The sequence below is a fragment of the Agelaius tricolor genome, unplaced genomic scaffold (genome assembly GCF_023055355.1).
Source record: "Agelaius tricolor isolate 1412-34295 unplaced genomic scaffold, bAgeTri1.0.p SCAF_3, whole genome shotgun sequence".
Classification (NCBI taxonomy): Eukaryota; Metazoa; Chordata; class Aves; order Passeriformes; family Icteridae; genus Agelaius; species Agelaius tricolor.
This window is the reverse complement of record NW_027269263.1, coordinates 57,829,647-57,856,207: the sequence shown is the minus strand read 5'-3', so window position 1 is coordinate 57,856,207 and position 26,561 is coordinate 57,829,647. Positions and strand designations below refer to the sequence as shown.

General features: G+C 36.4%; 1 protein-coding gene across 2 annotated transcripts in view; it reads right to left on the bottom strand.

Moving 5' to 3' along the window:
- Positions 1–1,447: 1,447 nt before the first annotated feature.
- PHTF2 (putative homeodomain transcription factor 2) overlaps positions 1,448–26,561 on the bottom strand; it is a 63,679-nt gene continuing 38,565 nt past the window's right edge. For both annotated transcript variants that reach the window (XM_071423994.1, XM_071423995.1), the window contains exons 8-18: positions 22,093–22,294; positions 20,786–20,944; positions 17,774–17,992; positions 15,698–15,826; positions 14,215–14,487; positions 12,922–13,053; positions 11,864–11,950; positions 10,639–10,794; positions 7,343–7,438; positions 4,549–4,674; positions 1,448–3,790 (exon numbers count right to left, since the gene is read on the bottom strand). In XM_071423994.1, the coding sequence (XP_071280095.1) occupies positions 3,770–3,790; positions 4,549–4,674; positions 7,343–7,438; positions 10,639–10,794; positions 11,864–11,950; positions 12,922–13,053; positions 14,215–14,487; positions 15,698–15,826; positions 17,774–17,992; positions 20,786–20,944; positions 22,093–22,294 (1,600 nt within the window). In that variant the 3' untranslated portion in view covers positions 1,448–3,769. The remainder of the gene's footprint in view (positions 3,791–4,548; positions 4,675–7,342; positions 7,439–10,638; positions 10,795–11,863; positions 11,951–12,921; positions 13,054–14,214; positions 14,488–15,697; positions 15,827–17,773; positions 17,993–20,785; positions 20,945–22,092; positions 22,295–26,561) is intronic.

Here is a 26,561-nt window from a genome sequence, read left to right as displayed (position 1 = left end):
CTCAGGGGTTACATTTCACAGTGCAGACATCCAACTCTGACAGCAGAACCGTCACCAGAGGTGGATCATCAGTTCCAGGTATCAGAGGTATCACACTCCCTTTCCTTCCTGAGTTATCTATCCCTCTCACAAACTGTCCACAGCAGCTGTGGACATTTCCCCCTTCCCAAGACAGCTGCTTTGTTGCTGCCACCAGTGGGGTCTATTTGCTCAGTCAGGAAGGCAAAGGAGCAGATGAAATGAGCAGAGCTGACAGGTATTAGCACCAACACCTCTATCAGCCCAGTCAGGAACACTGGCAATGCAGGTATCTCCTGGTGGTTTGTGGTCAGACACTCCCTGAGGCCCAGCAGGTTTGCCAAGAGCACCTTCTGTCTGAACACCCCCCAGACAGGGACTTAAAGGGCATTTGCATTCTCTGTCCATCACCAATGACAAGATGATGGTGATTTTCAGGAAAAGGAAGTGTCAGCAAAGCAGGATCCTAACAACCCAGCTGAGAGTCACTACTTTTCCTAAGACTGACAAGGTACAAAGGCAGTATTCATGAGGAAAGCCACAGTAAAGTGGTGAACTGTGTGAAGACTGTTGCAGAGGTTTTTCAACAAAACAAACAACATGGGCACCTTCTCAAGATGAGTTCCTCTGATGTCTTGCAAGAATTACACTGGAAAAGATGACTGCTTTTCCCATTGGAAAAGATTACTTTTTCAGCTGCTATTTATTACTAAAAGATTTCCTTCCCCAGCTCCTGCACCAATACAGATACATTTTGTGCAGTCATGCAATAAAAACCTGATTGCTTTATGGACTGAGAAAAACAATCAGGTATTCCTCCTTCAAAGTCTTCTCTTACATTTCTACTGAGGGAAATTCACTACTGAGAAACTCATGACAAAAAGTCTACCTAAGGAGGCAGCAGTGGGCAGGCAGATCAACACCAACAACCTTTCTCCTCCTTTTCCCCTGACAGCCACCTTGGGTGCCTCGGGGTTTGAAGTACCCAGGAATGACAGGAGCAGCAGCCCACTACCACCACCTGTAAAAAAGATAACTCTCTCTACCATTTGCTGCTGGGTGCCAAAGATGGACCTTTGAAATCTAAACCAGTAATATCCTTAAGCATTACACCTGGAATGAAATAAGCTTGCAATCCAGAGAAGTTTTTGGAAGCTACTAAATTTGGTAGCTACCCAAAGGGTTTTAAATGTCCCATTCCTAGAAGATAACATGGAAAACGAATCAAATTATTAAAGTATCTTTCTGCATTTCACTTGTACTTTCACTTGGGTTGTTCTAGATGATATTCTCTATCATTTGCATTCTGTGTGCATGTTTCTTTCCTGAACATGCTTTAATTTAAATAGAATATATGGATTTAAATCAAAACAGGAAGACACAGAAATATGCTGGACATTACCAAAGACATAGCTCACTACATTTTTTTTTCTTTTTTACCATCAGCCATAGAAAGCTTTATTCCAAGCCTGATCACACTTTCAGTTACAAAACACGTGGCAAAAAATAACAGTTAACAACGCAAGATCTGCCATATTTCTACTTGCCTCTATTCTTATACTGGACTTTCCACATTGAGGGATGGAGAATAAACCTCTCTCGTTTTTAACATAATGAATATACCTAAGGGTAGCAAATAAAGGTTTTTATTATTTTTCATTTCATTTCACAAGTGTTTTACTTTCCCCAAGCCGCCATTTGTTAGTGCAACAAACCGCACAGTGCTAGTTGCTGAGGTATACATGGTTCAACTAATTTCACCTTCACCCAAATTGCTGTTTCCTCTCATCCTTTTTTTTTAAAGTAATGAAAGCCATATAGTCACTATTTCACATGTCTAAAAATAATTTAATTCCACTCTAGACTAAAGAATGGTTTTCTTCTTGGTGTTAATAGTGACAGGCTGTAAAAAGCATCAGCCTTGTCTTTTATCACCCATAGAACTCCCGCTGTTCTCTTTTTTTTTTTTATTTTTAAATATATTTTGTGCAAAATTAAGTTCTGTGTAGGTCTGTACCATAATTTGGAAAAAACTGTGTATAAAATGTACTTAATTTTTAAAAACAATCCCAACGTCAAACAACAGAGAAAGGAGAAACAGATCAGAGGCAGCTGAAGTTTTCACATGAGAAACTAAATATAGTATGTTCTTAAAGCTCCAGTAATACATTCTTCCAAAAACCAGAATGCACTTTGGTCATTATTAAACATTAGTACAGAGGCAAATAAAATACAAAATGCTTGTTTGTGTTGCTTTATATATAAAAATATTTTTATACCACATAAGTTTAAGACTCAATACTTCAAATCTTTGAAGATTCTGAACATTAGCAAACATAGGGCAATATCCAGACTCTTGTCAACAATTACTTGTAATTTTTCAGTATGAAGCCAGTATTTTAGAAAATATAAGAATACTTGTGCCTCGTGGTATTAATCCTCCCAGAATAATTTCCTTGTAGAAGGAAAGTTTGTTACAAGTTACTTAATTTCACAGGGATGGACATATTATTTTTGTCACACCGAAGAACCATGAGTCAATATGACTGGTCCTTGTGGGAGGCAGAGGGAGAGGTGTTAGAAAGCCCAGCAGAAAGCACATGGCAGTGACACTTGCTGGGGAGGAATGGCAGTTATTTCAAGACACAAACCTGCCAAATACCAGGCTTTGTAGCTCTGCTGCTCACCAGAGCAAACTTGTTCTTTGTGTTTAATTGTTCTTAAACTTCAATGTGGTATGAATGGCATATACTATAGTGTACAAGAGGAGAGCATCTATCTACCTATTTTTTGCTCAGTCATTCAAAGCATTCCTTTCACCAGTAAATAATTTGCTTGTTTAAATATTCAACTTCAACATATAATACATACTGCTCCATAGTTCACCATAATATATCCCAATTAATATACATTTATATGTATAAAGTTTCTCATTAAAAGTAACAATAAAAAGTGCACATGCACAGTCAGAGCTGCACAGAACAGCCCAGTATTTCAAATAAATACAATATTTAATTTTTATCAAAATATCATACAGCATGGTAACCATTTACAATTATTGCTCTAATAAATGTGTTATCAAAGAACACTTGTTGACTTCTTATATAATACCTTTTTAATATCCCAGGATATTTAAACTGCAGCCTATATGAGTTTAGATCCTGGAATTACTCAAAATATTAGAAATTGTTTCTAATAGTAATATAAAACATTTTTGCTACCTGTCATACTGTACTGTCAGTACTCTATTTTTTGAGTATGTCTCACTTTTCTATTGCAACCAAACATCCATTGACATTGTCCTCATAAATGACTGGTGCAAATGAAATATTCTAAGCAATTTTACCACACTATCAAAAATCAAATGACTTCCATATAGTGTTACTGGTAACTAAAAATGTTCAGCATTGGCTTAGCTTTAACAACAGATAGAGCAATTTAGTGTGATCGTATTTCAGGATTTCAAACTCTCACAAAGTTTTTGACCCTTCCTAAATTTGACCCTTTCCAGAACAGAACAAGGAATTTGAAAATAAAACATAAATGTCAACTAAAACAAACATAAAGCAGTGAGAAGATGAAATAAATACAAAGATTGCACAAGACAGATGTAAACACTTCCATTTTCCAAATTACTTCCTTGAAGAGGTTGTAGCTTCTGAAGTACAGGTTCAGTGGCTGCTGTGAGACAGTTTTGTCCATCAATGACCTTTTCTGTAACACTGTGTTATTTCATCTTCTTTCTATACTGTCAAGATTTGATCTTCCAGAGCTGGAAAAATTAGAGCAGTACATCAACTTATTTCTCAAATTATTTCTGTTACCAGAACTGCAATACCACCACATTTTTTCTTACTGCATTTGCTACATATTCTAATGACCAATAGAATACATTTTACATCTATTTATTTCTAACAAGAAAAAGATAGCAGATGTAAGCAAACTTAATGGCCAATAAAGGCCATTGTGACAACAACAAACTTGTGCCTCATAACCTGAATCTTGAAATGGTTTCCAGAGTTTGCAGCTCAGGGTGGGCCTGAGAAAAGGATTCAAGGGGACAGCCCTACAGCAATGACAAACCAACACTGTAGGACTGGTCACAGCAATACCATTCCTACTGCAATGTTTCACTGCAGTGCAAGACAAGGATAGCCTGCTCTGCCTGCCTCCCCTAAAGAGCTGCAGAGTGAACAGTGAGGAATAAAGACAGAAATCAAATCTGGAATATGAAGAAAAGTTAAGTTAAGGGAGGTCTTGTATTTATGTGAACAAATGTCTCCGTATTTCTATCTAAGATTTCTTGTAATTAAGTGTCCTAAAGGAAATTACAAAGCCACAAAAGGAAAAAAAAAAAGTTTTAAGGCTGCTCTGACAAATACACCATAATTCTTCTGATATAGATTTAATTTAGTAATTTAGTAACAGTTTTCAAACAATAAATCTTCTAGTTAGCCTGGTTAAGAATTAACTATGCTTCAATATGTGTTCAGTCTATGGTGAAAAAAGGGATGCTTCTCAAGTATTTACCTTTAGATTAAATCCAAGCAAGTCACTGATGACACCAGAAACAGCTGACAGGATGACAACCTGGGTGATGTTATAAAGCAGTGGATTCATTGTAAGCCCATATAACCTAAAGGGACTGTCCAGTTCCTAAAAAGGCAAAGCAACAGCATCATTAAAAACCAAAAATGACACAAAGGAGGTTTTGTTCACATATGTATTGAGCAATATTACTTTAGGAAGTCTTCAAGTCCCAGTGGAGCAAAACATTTGTGCAGGAAAATATCACAGTAACTGGCTGTTTATTGCTATTGTCTGAATAACTCTTCAAAAAACTGGAGGCTACCCATGTACAGGACCTACCAATTTGCTCATGAAGCCAAGAAAATAAAGAGCTGGGTGACAGCATCTCCAAATTCCTTACAGTTTTTCAGAAATCACCTTCAGTGTTAAAAGAACTGACAGGCAGCAGAACCACAAAAAAGAAAAGTAAGATTGTTCATAATGACCTCACAACTATGAAAATTAACAAAAATATCTTTCCTATTGTAATTTCCTTCTTATTCCATTGATTTTGAAACTAACAACTGATTTATATAGCCAGAAAGGGATGATAAAGGAAAAAAAGTCCTAACCATCATTAGACTGCCAACATTTTACTTTTTTTTTAAATTGAAAGGAACAAAACTTTAGCCCAAATTAATGTGTAGCAAGACTCAAACAAAGAAGCTATTTCACTGATTTTCAATTATTGGTGTGTGAATATAGTCACCCAAACTTTTCTGGCCTAGAAATATGTCAAATAAAGGAAATAAAAAGGAGTTTGAAAATATAAGAGTGGATTATATAAAGTCTACCAACTATCACTGCTTTGGTCATTTATATTTTCTAGCTTTAAATTCATCTTCATCCTTCTCCTGCATTACATCCTGGGCCTTGAAAATGCCCTTATAAACCCTTTCTTAAACATGAAGAATTTCAAAGGTATGATTCTTCTTCTTCCTTCAAAAACATGAAATAACAATGAACAACCTTTTCATTTGGATGTAATGTTGTATAAAACTCTGCTGCAAATACAAAAGATACAAAAGACATGATTCTGAGAAGGACAGCAGAGAAATTCTGTAAGGAAAAAGCTTTTAGATTCTGGATTCATCTTACCAAATTTGTGAGTAAGAAAACAGTAAGAATACTCAACAGAATCTAGTCTTTATAAAGTTTAAAGATCAAAACCACCCAAAATCAAATTAAAAAAACCCTAAGCCCATTTAGCTACTGGACATGAAGTATTGCACGAATCACTAACTACCAAGAATTTATTTAAAGCTCCTAGTAGGTGGCTTGAAAATCTCACTTTTTGGTACCTTCTCACAGTAACTAAATGATGGCCTGAGTCTGGGATTTGTGCCACAAAAGATAAGTTCCCCATTGGAAAAGGCTGTGACTTTTGGCAAGAGTAAAACATGAAAGCTTTTTTTTTGAAACACTGAGAAGAAAATGAAAAAAATGGAAGCCATTTAGACCAAGCCTTGATCAGCATGGAACCTTACCCACATTCTCACAGCACACAAACACTTTGGCTCATGATGAGCTCATGAGAGCTCATCCTTAACCTGTTGGGCTTTGTCTGTTCTTGTCCAGTCCCTCCTTGAATCCCTTCTGTATCCACTGTGTACCTGAACCACCTGATGCACTGAGGAGACTTCCTTCCATTTGTTCCACAAGCAGGTCCTGAAAGCCCTGCAGTCCCTTATTCCTACCCAGGAGACAGTCACTGATTTAGTCAGGCTCTCTTTATTGCTGCAGCACAGCTCTCCAGCAGTTGCTCAGGCAGCTCTGAGTCCTTGCTGACTCCATCAGTCCTCTCAGGAAAAGTGCTCTGTATCTTTTTAGAGAGGAGGGGACCAACACACACCTTGCTCAAGGTGAGCTGGTGGAAGGAATTACTCATCTAACTAGAAGAAATACTCTGATCTCAGCTGCTGACTGGCTAAATTAAAGTTTTAACTGCATTTTATGGGTTTCCCCCTGGCACATGGGAATCAACAGCCTAAGGGACCCAAATTCAGTGTGTGGTAGAGTGAGGTCACAAGGTCTCAAATCATCACTGTGTTGACAAATAAAATTTCATCATTTATTTCCCAAGTGTCGTAGACATCTTTTTGTGAAAATCCTTTCTTAGGAATTTTTCCCTTCTGAGAAGCTGAGGCCTCAGAGACAGAATGTAAGGAATGGTTATCTGCTGCTGTGGAATGCAACAGGTGCATCTGGGATTGGCCCATCTTGGATGTTCACAATTAATGGCCAACCACAGCCCAGTTAGCTTGGACTCTGTCTGAGACACAAACTTTTATTATTCATTCCATTCTATTCTTAGCTTAGCTAGCTTTCTGAGATGAAACCTTTCCTTCTATTTCTTTTAGTATAGTTATAATGTAATATATATATATCATAAAATATTAAATCAAGCCTTCTGAAACATGGAGTCCACATTCTCATCTCTTCCCTCATCCAAGAACCCCTGTGAACACCGTCACACCCAAGCATCCATCATCCTGACCACCCTGAAGTACCCTCTCTCACACTGCTAATACACAGCTAAAGAAGAAAACTTCCCTGATGCAATAATAATTTGCAATCCAGAATGATGGCAACATAACAGACTGCAGTGTACAAAAAAGCAGCATCCCTGTGAAGAGGTACAGGGCAAATTTAAACCAAAGCACACCCTACTGCCTGCAGAAGTCACACAAGTGACTCTTTAACCAATCTATTCTACTTCTTTTTTACAATATGGGAATACCATTTTAATTCTTACCTTCAATAACTTAGTAGCAAGTTTTAAAACATTGTTCACTAGTGTCAGTTCCTCCTTCTTATTAGGCTTTTTCTCCATTTTCAAGTACAAGTTTATCTGATTTAAAACAAAAACACAAGTATCACCACCTACTCAGAATTCAAAGGAATTAATTTTGAACTATTTAATATTTCAACAATGTGATTGCTCAGCAGCCATATGACAAAACTGCAATGAATTTCTGCAAGCAAGCAAGCTTTTTGTTTCCTTTTTAATATTCAAGAACACGTCCTGGCTCAGCACCATAGGAAAATACAATGCTAATTTATGATTTAACAAATTAATTACATTTGACATTATTATAGCACCAAGTTTAAAGTTTAGTCTGGTCTATAAATTAGGCACAAAAAATCAACATAGGTAGGGTTTGCATAACTTTTTTCCTCATTCAAGGGTTGCCTGAGGTTTGACAATTCATCCTCAGAAGGTTTTTATACTAGTGGGCAGACCTTACAAGACTTGACATCCTCAAAAGCTATTGAACAGAATGGAATGCTAAACCATAACTCTGCTAAAGTGTAATTTCTTTTAAAAGATTCTAGTGTAATTTAGTATTTCATGAGCACCTCGAGAGCAGAAAAATCAATCTTTCCAGTGCCTTGAAATATTTGAAAAATTATTAAACTCTTCATTGCTGCAGGAGAACAGTATATTGAACATTTCAATGCTTCTATGAAGTAGACTTTTTTAGGTCATTATTTCTGAGAAAGTTAAAGAGTTCAAACTAGCTCTCTTTTGTCCTTTTAGCAATTTTGAAACACCAGCTTTCACTCTCAAACAACCCATCTTTGATATCCTAGATCAAACAAAGGCTAGGGTTTTTTTTTTTTTCTATTGCATAAGAAAAGCAAATCAAAGCAAAAAATGTCTTGAAAAGCCACTAACTTTTTATTTTAGGATGACAACCTGCAAAATAAAAAATGAACAATTTAGAAATGTGCTGAAGTAGTCCTTCAAATGACACTTACCTGACTATGCTATGATATATTTCACCACCTCGTTGTATGGTGGTTATTGAAATAAGGGCCATAGACATCTAAAACAAGTAATTGATTATCAGATCTCCCTAAAAAGACCACTGTAAGCTTCTTACACAGGTTAAAAAAAAAACAAAACAATGACTAATATATTTCAAGGTATATTAAGCTCCTGCACTATTATTATTGCATTATACATTAAAATTCTGCTTTCAGAGCCAAAGAGATTCCAATTTTTAAAGATAAAACTATTGATTTCAACAATGCAAGAGTTATAAGCACGACTAAAAACAAAAAACAAGGGCTCTAATTAGCAACTCTGAAAACCCTATGAAGATTCAAGATCTCTTTTAAGAGCTGTTATGATTTCCTTAATTTCAATTACAAACTTGCCATCAGGAGGAGTGTGTCTGCACAGCCATCTACCACACCTACTCTGAGATTCAAAACTGGCAAAGTGACAGCTATGGTTTGACCATACATTCTATTTTGCTCACAGATTTACAAGACCAATTAAAAACACTCTCAGAAGGACCTGAAAAATTACAACCAAACAGCAGAAAATCCAAAAAATCCCTTTCAGCTTCCCATCATGACTCCTAATCATGAAATTCATAGGTTGAACAGAAAGCACAAAGAAGTGCCTGGAACATTGCTGGCAGAAGTAGAATTTTCAATTTCATCTTATCTGTGGAGCATTTAAATTGCATCAGAGAGTGGAGACTCATTTGGGTTTTTTTTGTTATTGTTGTTGTACTTTTGTGTTTGTTTTCAGCTTTGTTCTCTTCTCACCAAGCCTAATAACTGCAGTGTCCCATTTTCCAGGACACTGGATCAGATGTGCTTTTTTAGATAATGTGAGTATCAGTCAATATTTCAAAAGCCAACGTGTTAGACTTCCATGAGTCTGTCTCAAGACCACTGTAAATATGCTGTAGTATCCAGCTGAAGCAATTAAACCAGTCTAAAATGAGTCCTACCCAGGGTGAAGTGTATCCTTTTCGTTTTCTGAGAAACAATTGTGAATTCTATTTTGGTTTTCATTTCATAAAGCTCTCAGGCATTTTTGAGGAAAAAGACTTGTAACAAGATAAGCTGCACTCAATGCAAAGATGTCTGATGACATAACACTTCTTTAAGTTCTGAGGACATACAGAAAATGTTTCTTTCAATATCCATGCTAGATTAAAATGTTCAAACATTGACTCCCAGGAAGAGCATTGTATAGAAACCTATAAAAGCAAAATAAAGGCTTGACAATCTCTCTCCCCTTGCTCTTTGCATTTTTTTGCAATCCTTATCCCAAACACTTCCCTCCATTTTCATTCCAGAAACAGCAGACAAACTTTACTGGGACATTCAGCTCCAAGGATCAAGAGAACAATGGAAAACTCTCCAGGCTCAGGAGCTCAGAGTTTTCAGACTGGTGCAATATATCTCATTCAGGACAAGGGAGAGGGGCAGTCAAGCTTCTCAGTGTCCAACCCTATCTTTAGTAAAGGCAGAATGAGTCATTTATATCATCTGCCACAGGACTCACATCCTGACTTTGGGACACACAGCGTGGAAGATTTTATTCCCCTACTTTAACACATTTTCTGTAGGAAACCTGTGAAGGATTCTGGAACTGCCTATTTACCTTGCCCTGAAAGGGTTGTTTTGTACCAGTGTGAAACTTCATAAGAAAGAGATTTCTTTCTAACCTAACACTAACTGAACATGCTTAGCTTGGGAAAAATATCAGCAGTGTCAGGCAGAGCAGAGAGGGAGGTTTGAAGAACAAACACCAACCAGAACATTCCTGAGAAGAAACACACAGAGATCCAAAGACAAGCTTGAAAACCTACTGAAAAAAGAGATTTCTAAGGAGTCTAGAAGAGGCTATATGTAACCCATGCAACCTAGCAGTCCTAAGCTATTACCTGGAAACAGCAACTCACTTCATAGAGGGTTAAGTTTGTCTTCAGATCTTTTACTCACCCATCCAACATTGAGATTCCAGGATTTTTTTCGTATTTAAAAACTATTTTTTATGTTTGTGCTCTGTTAGATGTTAAATTATATCAAAGGAGATGGTACCTCTAAGCCCACTCACTTAAACAGAAGTTGGGATGAAATCAAACGTTTATCTCAGAAATTGAACTCTGGGTTGCAAAGTTGCTTCACTTCCCCATAATTAACTCCCTAATCCAAACTATTTTAATAAATCTCCAAGGCCTGAGACCTACCAGATGAATGAGTTGTTTAGGTATAAAAATATAGGTCTATACAAATTCTCACCTGCTCAGTAAGTAATATTGAGGTATTGCTGTACTTTTTACTTGTTTCAGATCCAAGAGTAACAAATCTTAAGAGAAAAACAGTCAGAGAAATGCACCAAATTACGAGTTCCCAGTTGTAGTGACAACCAAGGAAAATCTCATGCATGTGAAGTAGCTGAAAAAAGAAAAAAAGATAAAAGAAATCAAAATTTAATTTGAAATAATAATTGCATTACGATACAAGAAAATAGTAACATATCTCCACAGCTTCAAAAAAAACACATCCCAGTAATAAACATATGGAAGGTTTTTAGGCCTATAAAATTTGACTCATAATTTTAAACCAACACTGTATCAGAGATATGAGGTCTGAGAAAAGATAAATAAAAAAATTACATTCTAAGACAATTTTTAGCTCCTGTTCAGACCTGCAAAGGGCACTACATGGGATTGAAAAAAACCCCACAGCCTCACATGTACTAAGTTATATGTAAATTACATTCTTAATAAAATACTTACAGCTAGCTAGCAGGCAAACACAATAGTTAGTTAGAAATTGTAAAGAAATCACAACCAGAAGCCATTCAGAAGATCCTCTATATTTTGAAATAGAAGTTCAAAGACAAATCTTAAGCAACAGAAAGCTTCTTTAAAGATAGATTTGCTTACTAAAAGATTTTCCACTAGAGGGCAGGCCAATATAGCCAACAAGCGTGTTTCTCACAAAAAGCATCAGCCAAGGTCAGTATCAAGTGTCTTTGTGGAAGTGTATTTTGATGCAAAATGAAGAAAAAAATAAAAGTTCCAAAAACCACAATGAAAAATGAAGGAGGACACAGATTTAAAATATAAGAGTGATATGATAGAACATCCTGAGCTGGCAGGGATACATAAACATCACTGATTGAGCCAACTCCTGGTCCTGCATAGGATAACCTTCAATAATCACCTTATCCCAGGTGCAGAATCTACCACTTGCTTTCATTAGACTCCACACCACTGGTGATAGCCTAGCCCTCTAACTTGCTGCAAGAGAATTTTCTTTTGCTATTACAGAAAAATATTCTAAAGTAGATGAAACAAGGATACAGAATGGAGCTCTATTCCAAAAAGCTCTAACAGCTATTACTGTTTGTTCACTGGGGTCTTTTAACTTATTGGACATCACCATGTAAAAGCCACTCAAAACTGTTTTTAAAGCTATTTTAGTCATGGCTGTTTCTCTACAAGTAAAGTTTCCTTACCTGTGCACAACAGATAAACACAACTGAGATGGTCAGCAGGAAGGCAGATGAAACTATCACATCCACTGAGCGCTGAGGACCACGACGCTGAAAACAGAGGAAATGCACGTGTGAGTGAAACTCCAGCCAAGCAGCACAGGTATTCAGCACAACTAGTCACAATCACACTGCTCTCCACTGGTTGTTTCTCTGCTCAGTCACTTCCCTACACACCTGCCTCTGACCACTTTTTTGTTAGCCACATTCATTATACAAATGTTTTCAGTGGCACAGGTAAAGGTGGAATAGACAAGTGTGGTTCCAAGGAAAGAAAGGAAGACATTGAACAACAGTGCTACCATATGCAGAAATTTAAAACACCCCAATTACACTCTATTTTCTAAGTGATGTTTCTACATTCTATTATCTAAGTGATGTTACCCTTCTTTCATCCCACCAGCACCACACTAAATTTTGTTTGCTTATAGCTCCTGTTTTCCACCCTCTCCAGCCTCCACACCATAATTCCTTCATGTTTTCACTAATCTTTTTCTGCTTGTAAAAACTAGTGATAGGAGATTTCAGGGATCAGAATGTCTTACAGGTAATACTTGGGCAGAATTTCCAGCTTCACCTGGCACCCATACACTCACAGCACAAATATACAAGAACTGTCTTGCTTTATAAATTCCTTGTGTTAATGACACCAACTGATGAGACTCTTAAAATAAGATATTGTCAGTATTAAACTACATGTGGTCACTTTTTACCCAATGTACTCACACAACTTTTCAGCTGGCATTACTAGGACAAGACTCTAACTCTGAACACACTCAGGCTTTAAAACAAGGTGAAAACCACACATTAACTTTCTCAAAATCTGTCTGCCTGCAGGCACTGGTGGCCCAGAGTCACAAAAATGAAGCATATATGGGACATATGAACCACTAATAAGGGTACAGGAGAAAATAGCCTACAACACCAACCTTCCATCAGCACCATTTTATGTTAGAACATAAACAAGATCTTTAAAATGTATTGTGTTAAAACCTTATTAAAAGCAAAAATATAAATTTTACCTTTAGATAGGACCTGAGAGAAAGCCACATTTTTATATTCTGCACTTTCTTTAAGCGAAAGTGAGGTACCTCTGATTTTCTTGCCCTTCTGGCAGATGTTAGATGACCAAAAAGTTTAGCAAAAAGTAGCCTCTGCAGAGAAGAAAAAAAATTACCTTAGCTGTTAAATGATTTTCAGAGGTACCAAAAAAATTAGAGAAAAGGCTTCATTAAATATGTCAACATAATGTACAACGTACCAGTGTAAATTAAATTATGCTAATATAAACCAGAAGCAAGTGCAGCATATTATTAAAGAGAGGAAATACACTAAAACATTTTAAAAGTCTCCACATTCTAATGATTAACAAAAGTTAGCTACACTTTGAGTTCCTTTCTTCAACTTTTATACAGGAGATCTGCTATATTCCTAAAATCTGGGAAAAAATAAACCAAACCTGCCAATCATTTGCATTAGAGAGCACCTATACCACAGAAGTTCCTTTCAACAGATATCATTATTAGAAGCAGGTTAATTTCCTTCTACTGTATTACATCACATATTTTGACCATAATTTGAGAACAGAAAGTATAAAAATGTTTCTTTTGCAGACCCATAAGTATTTATAAGCTGCAGCTAGTAAGGTAGCTCTCTGAAGTTTCAATTGCAGTAACAAGCAATGGAATAGCACTTCAAAGAGCAGCTCTCACCATCTCCACCTACAGAACTGATCTAACAGCAAAGTAGGCAGGGCTTTGGCCAGGGATGGACAGAACTGTCTTCAATGTCCCATCCCTGGAAGTGTCCAAGGCCAGGCTGGATGGGGCTCTGAGCAGCCTGGTCTAATGGAAGCTGTCCCTGCCCATGGCAGAGGGGTTGGAACTGGATGATCTTTAAGGTCCCTTCCAACCCAAACCATTCTATGATTCTATGAATTAAATTGAAGGTTTTGAATGAAACGCACTGTAAATTTATAGAGCTCTTTTCCTGAAACTACTTCTCCTTGTGGAAACCTGAAACAAACTGGGACATGAATAAGCATTGGGTTAATGCATGGAGCCAGTTTTCACCCAGAAATTCTCTCCAGGAAAAAAATAAAACACCAACAAAAAAAACCTTTTAGCTTCAGAGACTTCAGTCCACTGGAACTGAGTCATCTCCTGAACTGCAAGCCCACTGAAGTGTTTGTCATCACTGATCTATGACTCACAGCGCGCTGAAGAAAACAAGTTTAAAATAGCCACAAAGTCAAAAAATGCAGACAGTAAACCTTGGTTTGCTTTAGATGAAGTCTCTTGCTTTGCTGTTCATACCTGTTTATATGTTCTCTCTGCTACACAGAGCAGAAAAAAGAAAATCCACACAAGAGACACCCGGACCACGAAACTTATAATAACCATTGAGAGAACCAGAACATCTCCATCTGATCCAAATGCAGTCATGCAGAGCTCAGTGGCAGAATGTGCTGCGAGTTGCTCTAAATCTTTAGCTTGGAAAAGTCGAAAGACAAAGGGCATTAAACCCAAGATTAAAGATATGACATTTCCAAAAATCTGATAGCCAATTCCTGGTATATGGCTGTTCACCTAAAAACAAAACAAAACAACGAATGTATTTAATTTTTGAATGATTTTGTTATTCATTCAATAAATAAAATATTTTTTTTTTATCACAAAGACCACTTTATAATCTGGTAAATTGTATGAAAACTTCAACCAATCATCATCCCATTTTATTATTTAAAAACCAGGAACTCCTCAAAGAGCACTTAATACACAGGAACCAAGTAACTTAAAATAACAACAATAAAACACTGCAGTTAAACTCCAGTGTATATTCCTGGATTAAAAATTCACTAAATGCTGAATTAGCCAAGTGGCCCAATCAGACTGGGCTGCTTAGATCCTGTATGTTGCTGCTATTTCTGTTTGGTTTAGGTTGTATCCTTTTTAGTGGAATCAAAGTGTGTACAGTGCAGACTGGTCTGGAGTTCTGTTCTGCTGGCTATGGCTTGCTGAGTTTGTCTCTGCTGTGTCTTGCATCCAAACCTGTAAAGCCTCTGAGTCAGGCAGAGATCAGAACTAGGTTTGTGAATAAGTTGCTTTTTACCAAGTGGGAGAGAGTATCAACTTGTCAGAACTAGTGAGAGTTTTCTTGGCTATGCTAGGCTTTATAAGCAACTCTACAAAATACTCATGTTGCCTATTTTGAAAAAGAGCACATCAATTAAATGCATTTCCAACTGTTTCCTCAAGAGGAGTACTAGGAGAAAGGAGGGAGGACTAGTGAGAACATCCCACTCATCCTCTTAGAGGTTTGCTTCCTAAAGAGGAAAGCTTTCTTTTCCAATCCTAACTTTAGCATCCAGATACCCAGACCTGTGTATTCCTAACCCAATAAATGACTTGTTCATTGAAATCAAGGAGATCAACTTGATTATTCACAACATGTATCAATAAAACTGAGGTTGGCTATGTGAGCAAGCACCTAACAATGCAAACACCTCTTACTGTCTCAAAACTATAGATCTGGTAGCCCTTTAATCTAGTAGTAACAAGTAAATCAGAGTGATGTAGCCATAGAACAATAATGTGAATAACAGAAACTTAAACCATAACACAAACAACAAAACAAATTAAAAAACCCACAACCAACCAATCAAAAAACACCAAAAAACCCACCAAAAAACCAACCAACCAAAAAAAAAAAAAAAAAACAAAAAACCCACATAAACCAGGCTTGGTAGTGCTTACAGTTCTAAACACAATATTTGCATAAAGTAAAACAAATACTCACTCTGTTCATTATCATACCACTGATTTCAAGCACAGACATATCTGCTTTCTTGCAGTCATTACCCTCCCATACAATTGCACTTATTTTTTCTAGTCCTGGGTTCAAACTGTGGATCCAAGGCAAATGACTCTGGGAAAGACAAAGAATATCTTCCATCAGAATTAAGAATCTATTCTCATGTCAATATGCCTTTGTCAGAAATATACTAACAAACCCCCTCCCCCAGAAAACCAAAACAAGAAAACCAACCACACAAACAAAAAACCAAAAACCACAACTAAAAAAAACCACCAAAAAAATCAAACCAAAACACTTTAGACTGACACAAATATTGCTATATAGCATTTACTTCTATTATATGTTAACCTCATTCCTTAAGATCCTCCCCTTCTTTTCCAAGAAATAGCTGTGAGAACAGAAATCTCTCCTTCTCTATAGTCCATTTTCTAATAGGGATGAGTTAATGGGATTAAGGATTTATTGGCTTCTTTTCTACTCGAACATATCAAAGAAGAGAGAAATATGAAAACAAAGTTCAACTTATGAGTCGTTTTCAATTCTGACACATTTAATGAATTTATTTTATTTATTTACCCCTAACATCCTGAAAAGCACTCTTCTCAGGTTAAGGCTAAGGGAAATAGTTTTTTATTATTTGCTTTTAATGACTTCAAAATCCTAGTTATGCACAAAGACCCCTCTGTGCACACTGGATCTGGCCAGACTCAGAGAGCAGTGGGTGTCTAATCAATACAGGCAGCTCCCAGAGCCAAGCAATCCCAGGTTAATCTTCTGAATGCACTCAGGGCTCAGGGACCTTTCTTTCAAACCAAGAGCCAAGTGAGAATTAAAGGATATGGAAAAAATGTTGAGGTGACAAATACTGCTGTGGCCATTTCTTGATTTCCCTCAGCCCTGTCTCCCTCCTCTCCCATTCAGGAGATGAAAATTGCTTTCAGCTTTAGTCACCTGGCACTATGTGCATCACACTGCTGGAAGTGCTGCTGCTGACAGGGGCAAGGGCATGATATTATTTCTAGATTTTAATTATTATTGATTGCAAATAAAGCTTTATTTTCATGTTATTGCTTGCTTTGTAAGTATTGATGTGAAATATTTGTAATCTGCAGAGTACGCAACTATCTCCCTTATTTCTACCGGGTGAAGAAGAAAGGGTGAAGAAGAAATTATTTATAATATTAAAATAGCATAAATATTTGTTGCAGGTTTTTCTTAACCACAGTTTTCCAAGCTCTCCCTCTAGAGGGAGTATCAACACCAGGAGCTGAAACTCAAAAATTTGCAATCTGCAATCAGGTAGAAAAATTCTCAAGTGGTCAAATCAATATAAGTCTTTAAGTCAATATATGTACTGGAATTCAACTCACTACTGCAAGGTTTAGTGTTTTATTGAATGCAAGCAGGAAGAACTAAAAATAAAAACAGAAAACACTGCATGAAATAATCCAAATTGCTACTATTAATTTTAAGGTAAAAAAATTATAATCAAATAGAATTTAGGCATGTATAATACACCCATGATATCACATATATATGCATATACATATATCCTTCTGTTTGCTTTTCTTATATATACATTTCCAAATATGCAAACAGAAAGGTGTCTGATAAGTGCTTATAAAAAGCAATTCCACTAGAGAAAAACAAAAGGGGGGGGAAGGGAACCCAACAAAATCCAAACAATTAAAAAATTAAACAAAACAAACAAACAAACAAAAAAGGTAAAAAAAAACCAAAACAGAAAAATAAATACCCAAACAGAACAACCTATCACAGAGGAAAAGTAAATCAATCAGTCCTTGCCCTAAATTAGAATTAAGATTCAAGCACTCAAATATTCTATAGGCTATTTTGATATATTGTCATACCCTCTTCTTTTGAAAAATTAATGACTGAGTAGCAGAAATCAAGCTTTACTTGTTTTAATTCTACCAAATCACTTTGGCTTTGTTCCTTCCATCTGATATAGGTCTTTCTCCCAGGCTTTCTGTGACACATGAAAGGTAACACTGACCTTGTGTGTAGTGTAAAAAGCCAGAACTGGTGGGCACCAACCTGATGAAATGGGTCATCTCTGAATTCTTTCTTCACACATGGGTTCACCTGAGGGCTCTCCACGTCTGTCTCGCTGGTGCAGGACGAGTGGCACTCAGCACAGTGCAGGAGATCCTCCCACAGCACATCTTCTGTTTCTGACTCTGGCCTGGTACTCTCAGAGTCCTGTCTGGAGCTGGAGCACCGGGAACTGCAGCTGGTACCTGATTTAGGTGTATCCTGAAAGCCAAACATCCACTGGATTTAATGCTGATGTTTTATTCTACATCATTTCCTGGCAGAGGTGTTTTAAAGTTCAGGTGAGTGATTCTGTGTTCATCTGGAATTTTAGGTTCTAATCCATTACCCTGGTCATCAGAAAGGTTTGTATGTTTATTGCAAGTGTGTCTAAGATGTTGCACATTTTAAGACACTGTACCAAAAAGCAAGCAACAGTCCATGGCCTCTGTTTTTTAGGGAGGGGGTCATATAAGGAAGAATCTAATCATACTCATTATTAAAATGAAATAACTACTTCACAGATTTTTTAGAGCTCATTAGTTTAGAATTTAACAGCAATTATCAAGCCACAGACTCCAGCTATATCTCCAGCTTCTGAGGAATTGCCCCTAAAGTCACATGTTACTACTAACATACCTCTCAAAGACAGAGTGATCTTGAACACAGTAATGCATCAGGTATAGAGGGGGAAAAAAAGCAAGGGTACACATAGCTAATGCCAGGTTTATGTGTAATCTGCACAATTAGACATAAAAATTTAATTATTTTAAACAAACTGCACTTGACAAACAAGTATGCCTTTGTAAACTCCAGTTGTACCTAGCTCTTGGATAAAGAAAGAAAAATCTGAAGTTTGGGACATTCAAATCTCCCAATGCATACACATGAAACAATCTACTGCTGTCTTCAGAAAAACAATGTAGAGTGTAAACTACTTTCTACAATAAAGAGAATCCATTTCCAGCAAGACAGGGGTGTAGTATTAAAAGCAGCATCAGCCTACTCACTGCCATGCTCTGGCAATTTCCATTCCCTCTTACACCAAGTTTACTTCTACTAATTTCTCTTGAGAACACACAATTTTCTACACTGAAAAAATATTAAGCACTGTTTCAGCAGACATACTAACTTAGTGTGAGTCATAGTCCATTACTACCTGAAGAAATGTTCTTCATTCTTTCTGAAAACCATGTTTAATGTATTTTATGCATATCATTTTGTAAAGAAATGCTTAGAAAAAATTTGATCTGAACTCTTTCTCCACCTTTTACAAAGAGAGGGATAACATCAATGCAGAAAGAGTCTGAAGAATTTTTTTTAAAGCAAAAAAGAAGATATTTATAGAAGGCAGTCACTACTGGGTACCACTGAGGCTGAAATTTAATAAAGTAAGAACATGAAAAATAGCTTATTCAAACAACAATTAAGTAGACACATAAACATGAAGATAAAAGAAAATGCAGGACAGAAATTGAGAGTATATCCACTGACTTCACTTATTAATTTTTTTAATACAAAGAAAGCTTTCACTGATTTGAAAACTATTGTTTCATTTTCTTTGTAATGGTGTGGGGGAGGCGAGTTGGGAGCAAGAAAGAAAAGCTTCCTCTTTGATTGCATCAGTCAGATCAGTGAACATGGAGTCAGTGTGAAACAGTACTGCCACAGCTAAACATGGATTACACTCTGTCTTTAGCTTCTGAAGCTATCTACTAAGTCTTCCCTAGCTTTGAAGCTCTCTACACTAAAGAAAAATATATCTAAGTTTAAAAATAAAAGAAATCAACTGTAATGGTGTCTTTCTTCTTCTTCCTGTGAAGCACTATGGCTGCACAAGTACACAGTGAAGGGACATCTCCTATAACATGAAAAAAACAGTGCCATTATCACAAACCACACATGGCAGAAGGCACTAAATGCTGACATCAATCAACATTCTGGATCTTTCTAACCAAAGTCTGCAAGAAATGAGTGAAAGAATAGCTTATTTAATAATGTTTTTTATGCAAAGCATCAACTTCAAGGCCTTGCAGTTGTGATCAGAGCAAGCAGTACCTGAACTTTTCCAATACACTTTTGCTATAACAAGTAGAGAGTTTACTTATGAAGCTCTGCCAATCCAGCCCATCTGTCAGTGGACTTTTGTCAGTGCTGATTTTACTTTTTGCTTTCTTTGCTTAACTTTTGAGAAAAAATAGCAATACAGCCTTTAAAGTGTTCCATATCTGTGAAGTTGCATACCATTAGCAAAACAGCATAATTTTTAAAAATAATGAATAAATAAACAAAACCACAATAAGATATTCCATTCTCTTTCAATGTCTGAGTCCTTACAATTAAGAATTCTGCTCATATGAAATCTGTGAAATCCCCTATTATAAGCTGTAATGTCATCAAGTCTCTTAAAATTTTGGTATTTTTTATACATTGACAATTTTGTAAGATTTCATTACAAGATTTAATATTATTGTTTCAACAAAGACAAGGAAATGAAAATTCAGAGTCAATCAGACTTCTCCACAAGAAAGCGAGTGAATCCAAAATACTAAATGGAGAGAAACAGGAGCAGAACCATGCTGAAAATTTGCATATTCCCAATTACTACTGTTTCTGTAACAAAGCAAATTTCCAGAGGAGATAACTGGTGTCACAAGACAGCAACAGAGTTACCATAACCCGATGCAAAAATCTACCAAACGTATTTTAATTCTCCTTACAACAAATTGAAAAAGAGGATGAAGCTCAAAAAAACTGTATTACAATCTTTTCATTTCAAAACACTGTCATTAAACAAAGGCAAAGAAAAAAAATTATGTTCCTCACTAGCATGACTTCCAGTTTACAGACTCCTAAAATTCAAGATGGGAAAAAAAAAAAAATTGTGGAAATGTCATAGTTTAACTCCAGCCAGCAACCAAGCACATGCAAGCTGCTTGCTCTATATACCTTAGTCAATAAGAAGTCAAGTTGTTTTCAGAACTGACAGGCAAGAAGCAATAGAAATGAGCCCACCTCCAGAGGGTAGTGTTTCTTGTAATGGTGAGATTTCCTGTTGCGAAGGGTGCAGTCGCTAGAGGTGCGCTCCGCATTGCGGCGTAAGGAATAGCCCGTGTCAGGCCCCTCCTCGCTAGAAACTTCATCTGATAAATTTGTCACAGTCCTGGCAGTATCCTAGGGCAAGAAATACAGTATTAGTAAGACACAGAGTCACATTTATTAAGTCTTGTTCTCAACTAGTGAAATCCAATTTCTTCCTGCAACTTCAGTATCTATGCTCAGTTAAACCAGTTATTAATGCATTTCCAAGACTCAAAATTGGCAGAGCAGGAATTATGGAATAGAAATTGTAGCAACAAAAATATTTTTTCAATGGAAAGCCTAGTTCACATTAGCCTCAAGAAAGATTATGATGCTCTTATTTTAAATATGATTTTTTGTAAACTGAACATGTCAAGATAGGCTTAGAGAAAATGTATCTGCTTCTGAAAAGAGAACAAACGTAACCAAAAAATCCAAACCAACCAACCAGTCAAAATTAACAGTATAAGACTGAATTATCAACATATTCAGTACAAAGTTAACATTCACCATCTCTTACAAGGATGAAGGCTTAGAGGATGTATGTTGAATACTGAGGTCTCTAATGTGTGTTACTTTGAATACAGGATATCCAGCAGATAATAAGACCCAGAAAAAATTAAAAGTTCTGCTTTCTTCCATGATCACTTCCTATGATTCTATAATAATTCTATTATTCCCTCTCATTTCTATTCCTCAGTATAGAGAGTCCTGCCTATTTCACTTGGAGGGAAATCCTGCTTTCCTCATCTTTCACACAGATCAATTAAAAACAAAAAACAAAACAACACACAAACAAAAAAAAAAAAAACCCAAACAAAAAAAAACAAACAAAAAAAAGTAAAAGGAAGATGATTCACAGGCAAAGAAATGCTCAGAATGACCTTAAAATTACAAATTGTCAGTAATCCAAAATCTGTTCCATTTTATCACAGAGACAGATCTTAGATGCCCAGACTGTCAGAGAAGGCACAGAAGGTTTACCTGGTCAGGAAATACCCACAGATAAAGGACAGCACACAAATTTGTGCATTGAAATAAAGAATACAAAAAATTTTTTGAACACCATTAAGGTTCCTCCTACAAGAAAAAGGAAAGGCCAGGAATATGATGAAGTAAGGCAACTCACTACAATTTTTGGCTCCAGGACCCTAAGCCTAATTTAATTTTTCAAATATTTTTAAGAATAAAGCAGATAAAAATGCATCAAAGGCATCACAAACAGCAACAAACACACTTACTTTGTGGTGACTGTGGTTGCTCAGGGCATCTCTGACTGTGGCAGGGCTCCACCCTGTCTCTTCTGGCCTGATGACCTCGCAGCGACGCTCGTGGCCCTGCACGCCTTCTTCACTGCCTCTGCCTGGCTTCTTCCCATCAAGGGACACGTAGCCATTATCAGTTTCAGTGGATTTATCTATTGAGCTTTTTGCTTTCTTAGATCTATGTTTAAAACAAATACATGTGTTAAATTAATTATTTCTCTGAATTATTTCCCCAGTCTAAATCCTTCTTATTCCTATCGACCAATGTTTTAGCTTTACTAAGATATCCACAAAATAACAATATTAACAATTTGATTTTGATGCCATATTTGTAACTATTTAATCTTCTAAATAATACTCATTATCCTCTCCTAAAATTGTTATAAAATAAACTGTCAGGTTGTGAAAGAAATTTATATGATTAGCTACTGAAAGAAGAGAAAAAGAAACCTATTTTAAAAATAAAACTTCACAGCAGCTTTGCTAATAGAAGAATCACAAGCATCAAAAGTGAAAGAGAAATCCCTCTATTCAGTCTTAACAAATAAAAGAGGGATGCTAGAAGTTGCTTTAATAATTATTAATTCAAAGCAAGCATGCAATTTCCTGAAGCTGCAAACAAACATGCTGTTTAGTACTCTGTACACTGATATTTGGTGCTGTTTTGAATATACTCTGCTTACTGACAACCCCACTAAACAGAAGGGGATCTACTCTTTTCTGCATTATCCAGCAACACCCCAGGCAACATTTTTCCCTATCTCTTACAAACATACCAACTAAGCTGTATTTTAAAGGATAAAATCTCAAGGATTTTAAAGGACAAATCTCTCACTGAATAGTCTCCCATAACATCCTCTAAAATCAAAGCCCTTTCCTAGACAATAAATGTACCAGCAAGACTACCTCATGCAAGAAGAAGGCTCTCTCAAAGCAAACCTTTGGATGATTATACTCCCAAACTACAAAGTGCAATGGATGAAGGAATGAAGAGGAATAGCAACTTGCTACCTTACTGACAGGGACTTTTAGTCTTAAGCTTCTGTATTGTCAAAGTAAATTAAATTTTGTTTTTTAGATTTTCAGAACACTAGGCGGGAAAAGAGAGGAAAGAAGACAAGTGTTATAAATAATGCTTCTGAAAATTTTTATTTTTATTTCAAGTAGAGCACTGGGCTATCAAGAACACTGAACTATCAAGAATCTGTTCAATTGATCTGGTGCTCCTGTGAGGGAATATGCACTGCCTTTCTCTTTAAGGACTGAGGCATTCTGTGAGGGCTTGGATTACACAGCAGAAGATTAAATTCCTCTTTAATATGTACATCAAACAAATTGGGAGAATTTGGAGAGTCGCCTCACATTCCTTCCAAGATAAGGTATCCCACACATAAAGGGGAGTCCTGAAAGCAAAAAATGGCAAGGGACAGCTGGATAAAATAGGAAAAAAAAATCCAAAAAGGACCAATTCAGCTCACAAAATAACGGTATGCAGAAAAAATGGATAAAGGGATGCAGACAAAATGATCAAGAGAAGAGACGATGTTACTAAGGTGTTTAATCCTCCTTTCTCATCTTTAATTTGTCACCCTAACTAAGAAAAAAAGTTAACATTTATATTTTTTAAAGCAAAGGGACCGCCTTTCAGTGGCAACTCATTGCAAAATAATAAGCAAGGTCAGTTGTGAGTAATGAGGAAGAAGCACTAAAATTAAATTATCTGCAATAAGGAGGAATCCAGATAAGCTAATCTGTAATTCATTAAATATTCCTCCAGCACTTCTGCATTTACTTCTGCACTGTTTGAAAGAAAATTTTAAGTTCTCATCACACACACACATCCAATCAGAAACATTTCCTCCACAAGTTACTAAACTGTATGAGCAGATTAATGAGACAGCTCTTCCAAATTTGATTTGAGAAGTTTTGATGCATTTTACACAAAACTTTAAAGCTAGAAGTAGCCTCAAACAGTTGAAAAGGAACAGGTAAGAGAAAAAAGGAACACTTGCATGTATGCACAACTTTTTCAGATGGGATTTCACTACTCAAGCAATGTCTGAGTGCTAAAATCATAAGACCAAAGCTATTGGTCTGGTATCAACTAAGGCTCATTCTAAGTCTCAGGGAGCTTGACTGAACTCTTTATTTCCTTCTAACAGAGAAACCAAAGTTATTTTTTTGTATAAATTTAAGTGTAAGCCCCAAGCCAGAAAAGTGTATATTGGGCTTAAAGTCAGGCTTTTGTGCACGTTTCAAAGAAAAACAAAACAAAAATCCCACAGTAACAAACACAAACAATATATCCCTAGCTGGCAAAAATGTATGGTTCTCTAGAATTACTATATATACATATATCCTTAATTAACTTTTACAATTTAAGGCTATAACTAAAAGTATTTAGAGTAAAACAAACCAGGAATGCCTTAAATTTAGAGTAAAACAAACCAGGATGCTTTAAAAGACTTGAATATATGCAAAAGCTAAATCAAGAATGACTTTCAGTCTTATTTGTGCATTATCAAGGGAAAATACCAAAGAAAGTTCAATAAAATTTCTGGAAGAGTGTGGATTTGCACTCTCAGGTATTCTCTCAATGTATTTTCATTGAGGTTGATCAGAAAAACTCTCCCCTCTGTTCCCACTGCAAAACTTCTAAAGATTACAGCATTTTAGAGGTTACAAGATTTCCACTGGAGTAAGGAGACATGCAGGGCAAATTCCCAAATCAGTACTGCATTCTGAACAGATCACCTGCTTGGATACTGCCCTCTTTTCAAGTAAGACTTATCAATAGTATTTTCTAAATTGCCCCTGTGCTGGAATTAAAGTTTAGAATTCTAATTTTTAAGTCAGACTGAGTTCTGCCAATAGAAAGGATATTTATTGAATACACAGTTCCAGTTTACCAATGATCTGAGCACAGGCAAATGGTGCAGGTACACAGGGTCCTGCCCTAACACAGAGAACGTAATTTCTGAGGTTAATTTGAAATCATGAATTTATGACCTATACTTAAAATTCCAGAAAACAGTATGTCAAAAATTTGTGTAAGTGAAAAACTGCTGAAAATAAATACTAATCAGACATTCTAAATAAGACATTCTAATGTGCTTATCTAAAGAGCTTCCAAGTTTGTCTTAAGAAACAGGACAAGTGTAGCTGTGAAGGTTCCTTGCACTGAGATTTCTTAAGATTTTCTTTAAGGAGCCTCACCAAGCAGTCAATTACTCCACACTGTGCTCTTGCTTCCTCATTCCCAGCCCCACTCCCATTGTGCTGACAAAACTGTTTGTATTACCATGAAAAAAATTACATGAAGAAACTGAACTGTATGTTCCCCTGGGTAAAAAGAAGGTTATTTTTCATCTAGACAAGTTTGTATGGCTCCAGACATACAAACAACTGTGCTTCTGCAATGAAGGGGTAACAAAGGACTAAGGGCTGTTTACAGCACTCTCAGTCACTCTGTGTTCTTCTTCCTTTGAAGATACTGTATATACTAAGTAGTCATCGTGGAGGCTTAACATCTATATATATACACACAGTACCTCTCATTAAATGGTTTAAACAAGTCTTTAGGATAAGTTCCACATAACCCTTCTCAACTGAAAATACTCTGAGCCACACAGCAGGAAAGGCAAGGGAAAAAAATCTTCCAACACTGTTCTTACTGCAGAACAGTATTTTCAATACTTCAATGAAGGGAAAACAAAACATCAAGAAGTTTACAAGATTACACTTGAAGCATACCAGAGAGTAATGCCCACAGACCCTGGTGCCTATCACTATGACCCACAGTTTATCAAAGACAGCTTAACCCACACAGGAAAAAGTCAAATGAACTCTCCTCTTACAACACTTTTAAACATTTTCAAAACTTGTCCAAGGTTTCAAGTAGACACTCCCAGAAGGTAACATGAGTTTTACCAGTGGTTAAGAGCAGAGATCACAGGTATGACAGACATGTTAGTGTTGCTGTATTTACAATGCAGCATGCACAACAAAACATCAATGTCATAACTTGCATTATCCCTTTTCTCAATTTAATACTATTTATTGAGTATATTTTCACTAATTAATACATGCTGATACATAGCACTCAAAATGCTGCATGCATAGCATGTCCTGCACATACAGCTCTAGAACGGGTTTTTAAAAAAAAAAAAATAATAGCCCAATCAGTGTTTATTTGAAACCTGAAGAAAAAGAGTGCCATTTGATGACAGTGACAGAGTTGAATAAGCATTCTCTTGGAGTAACAAGGAGGTAAGGTGATAAAGTAAAAATTAAACAGTTGAATTTTTCTCTTTGGATTAAAACTGAGAAACTAAGTTGGTTTTTTCCCGATAACCTACATGTTGTAGTAAAACAACAAAATATAATTTAACTAAAAGTTAATTCTGTACTCTGCTCTCACGAGATCCCACCTGGAGCACTGCACT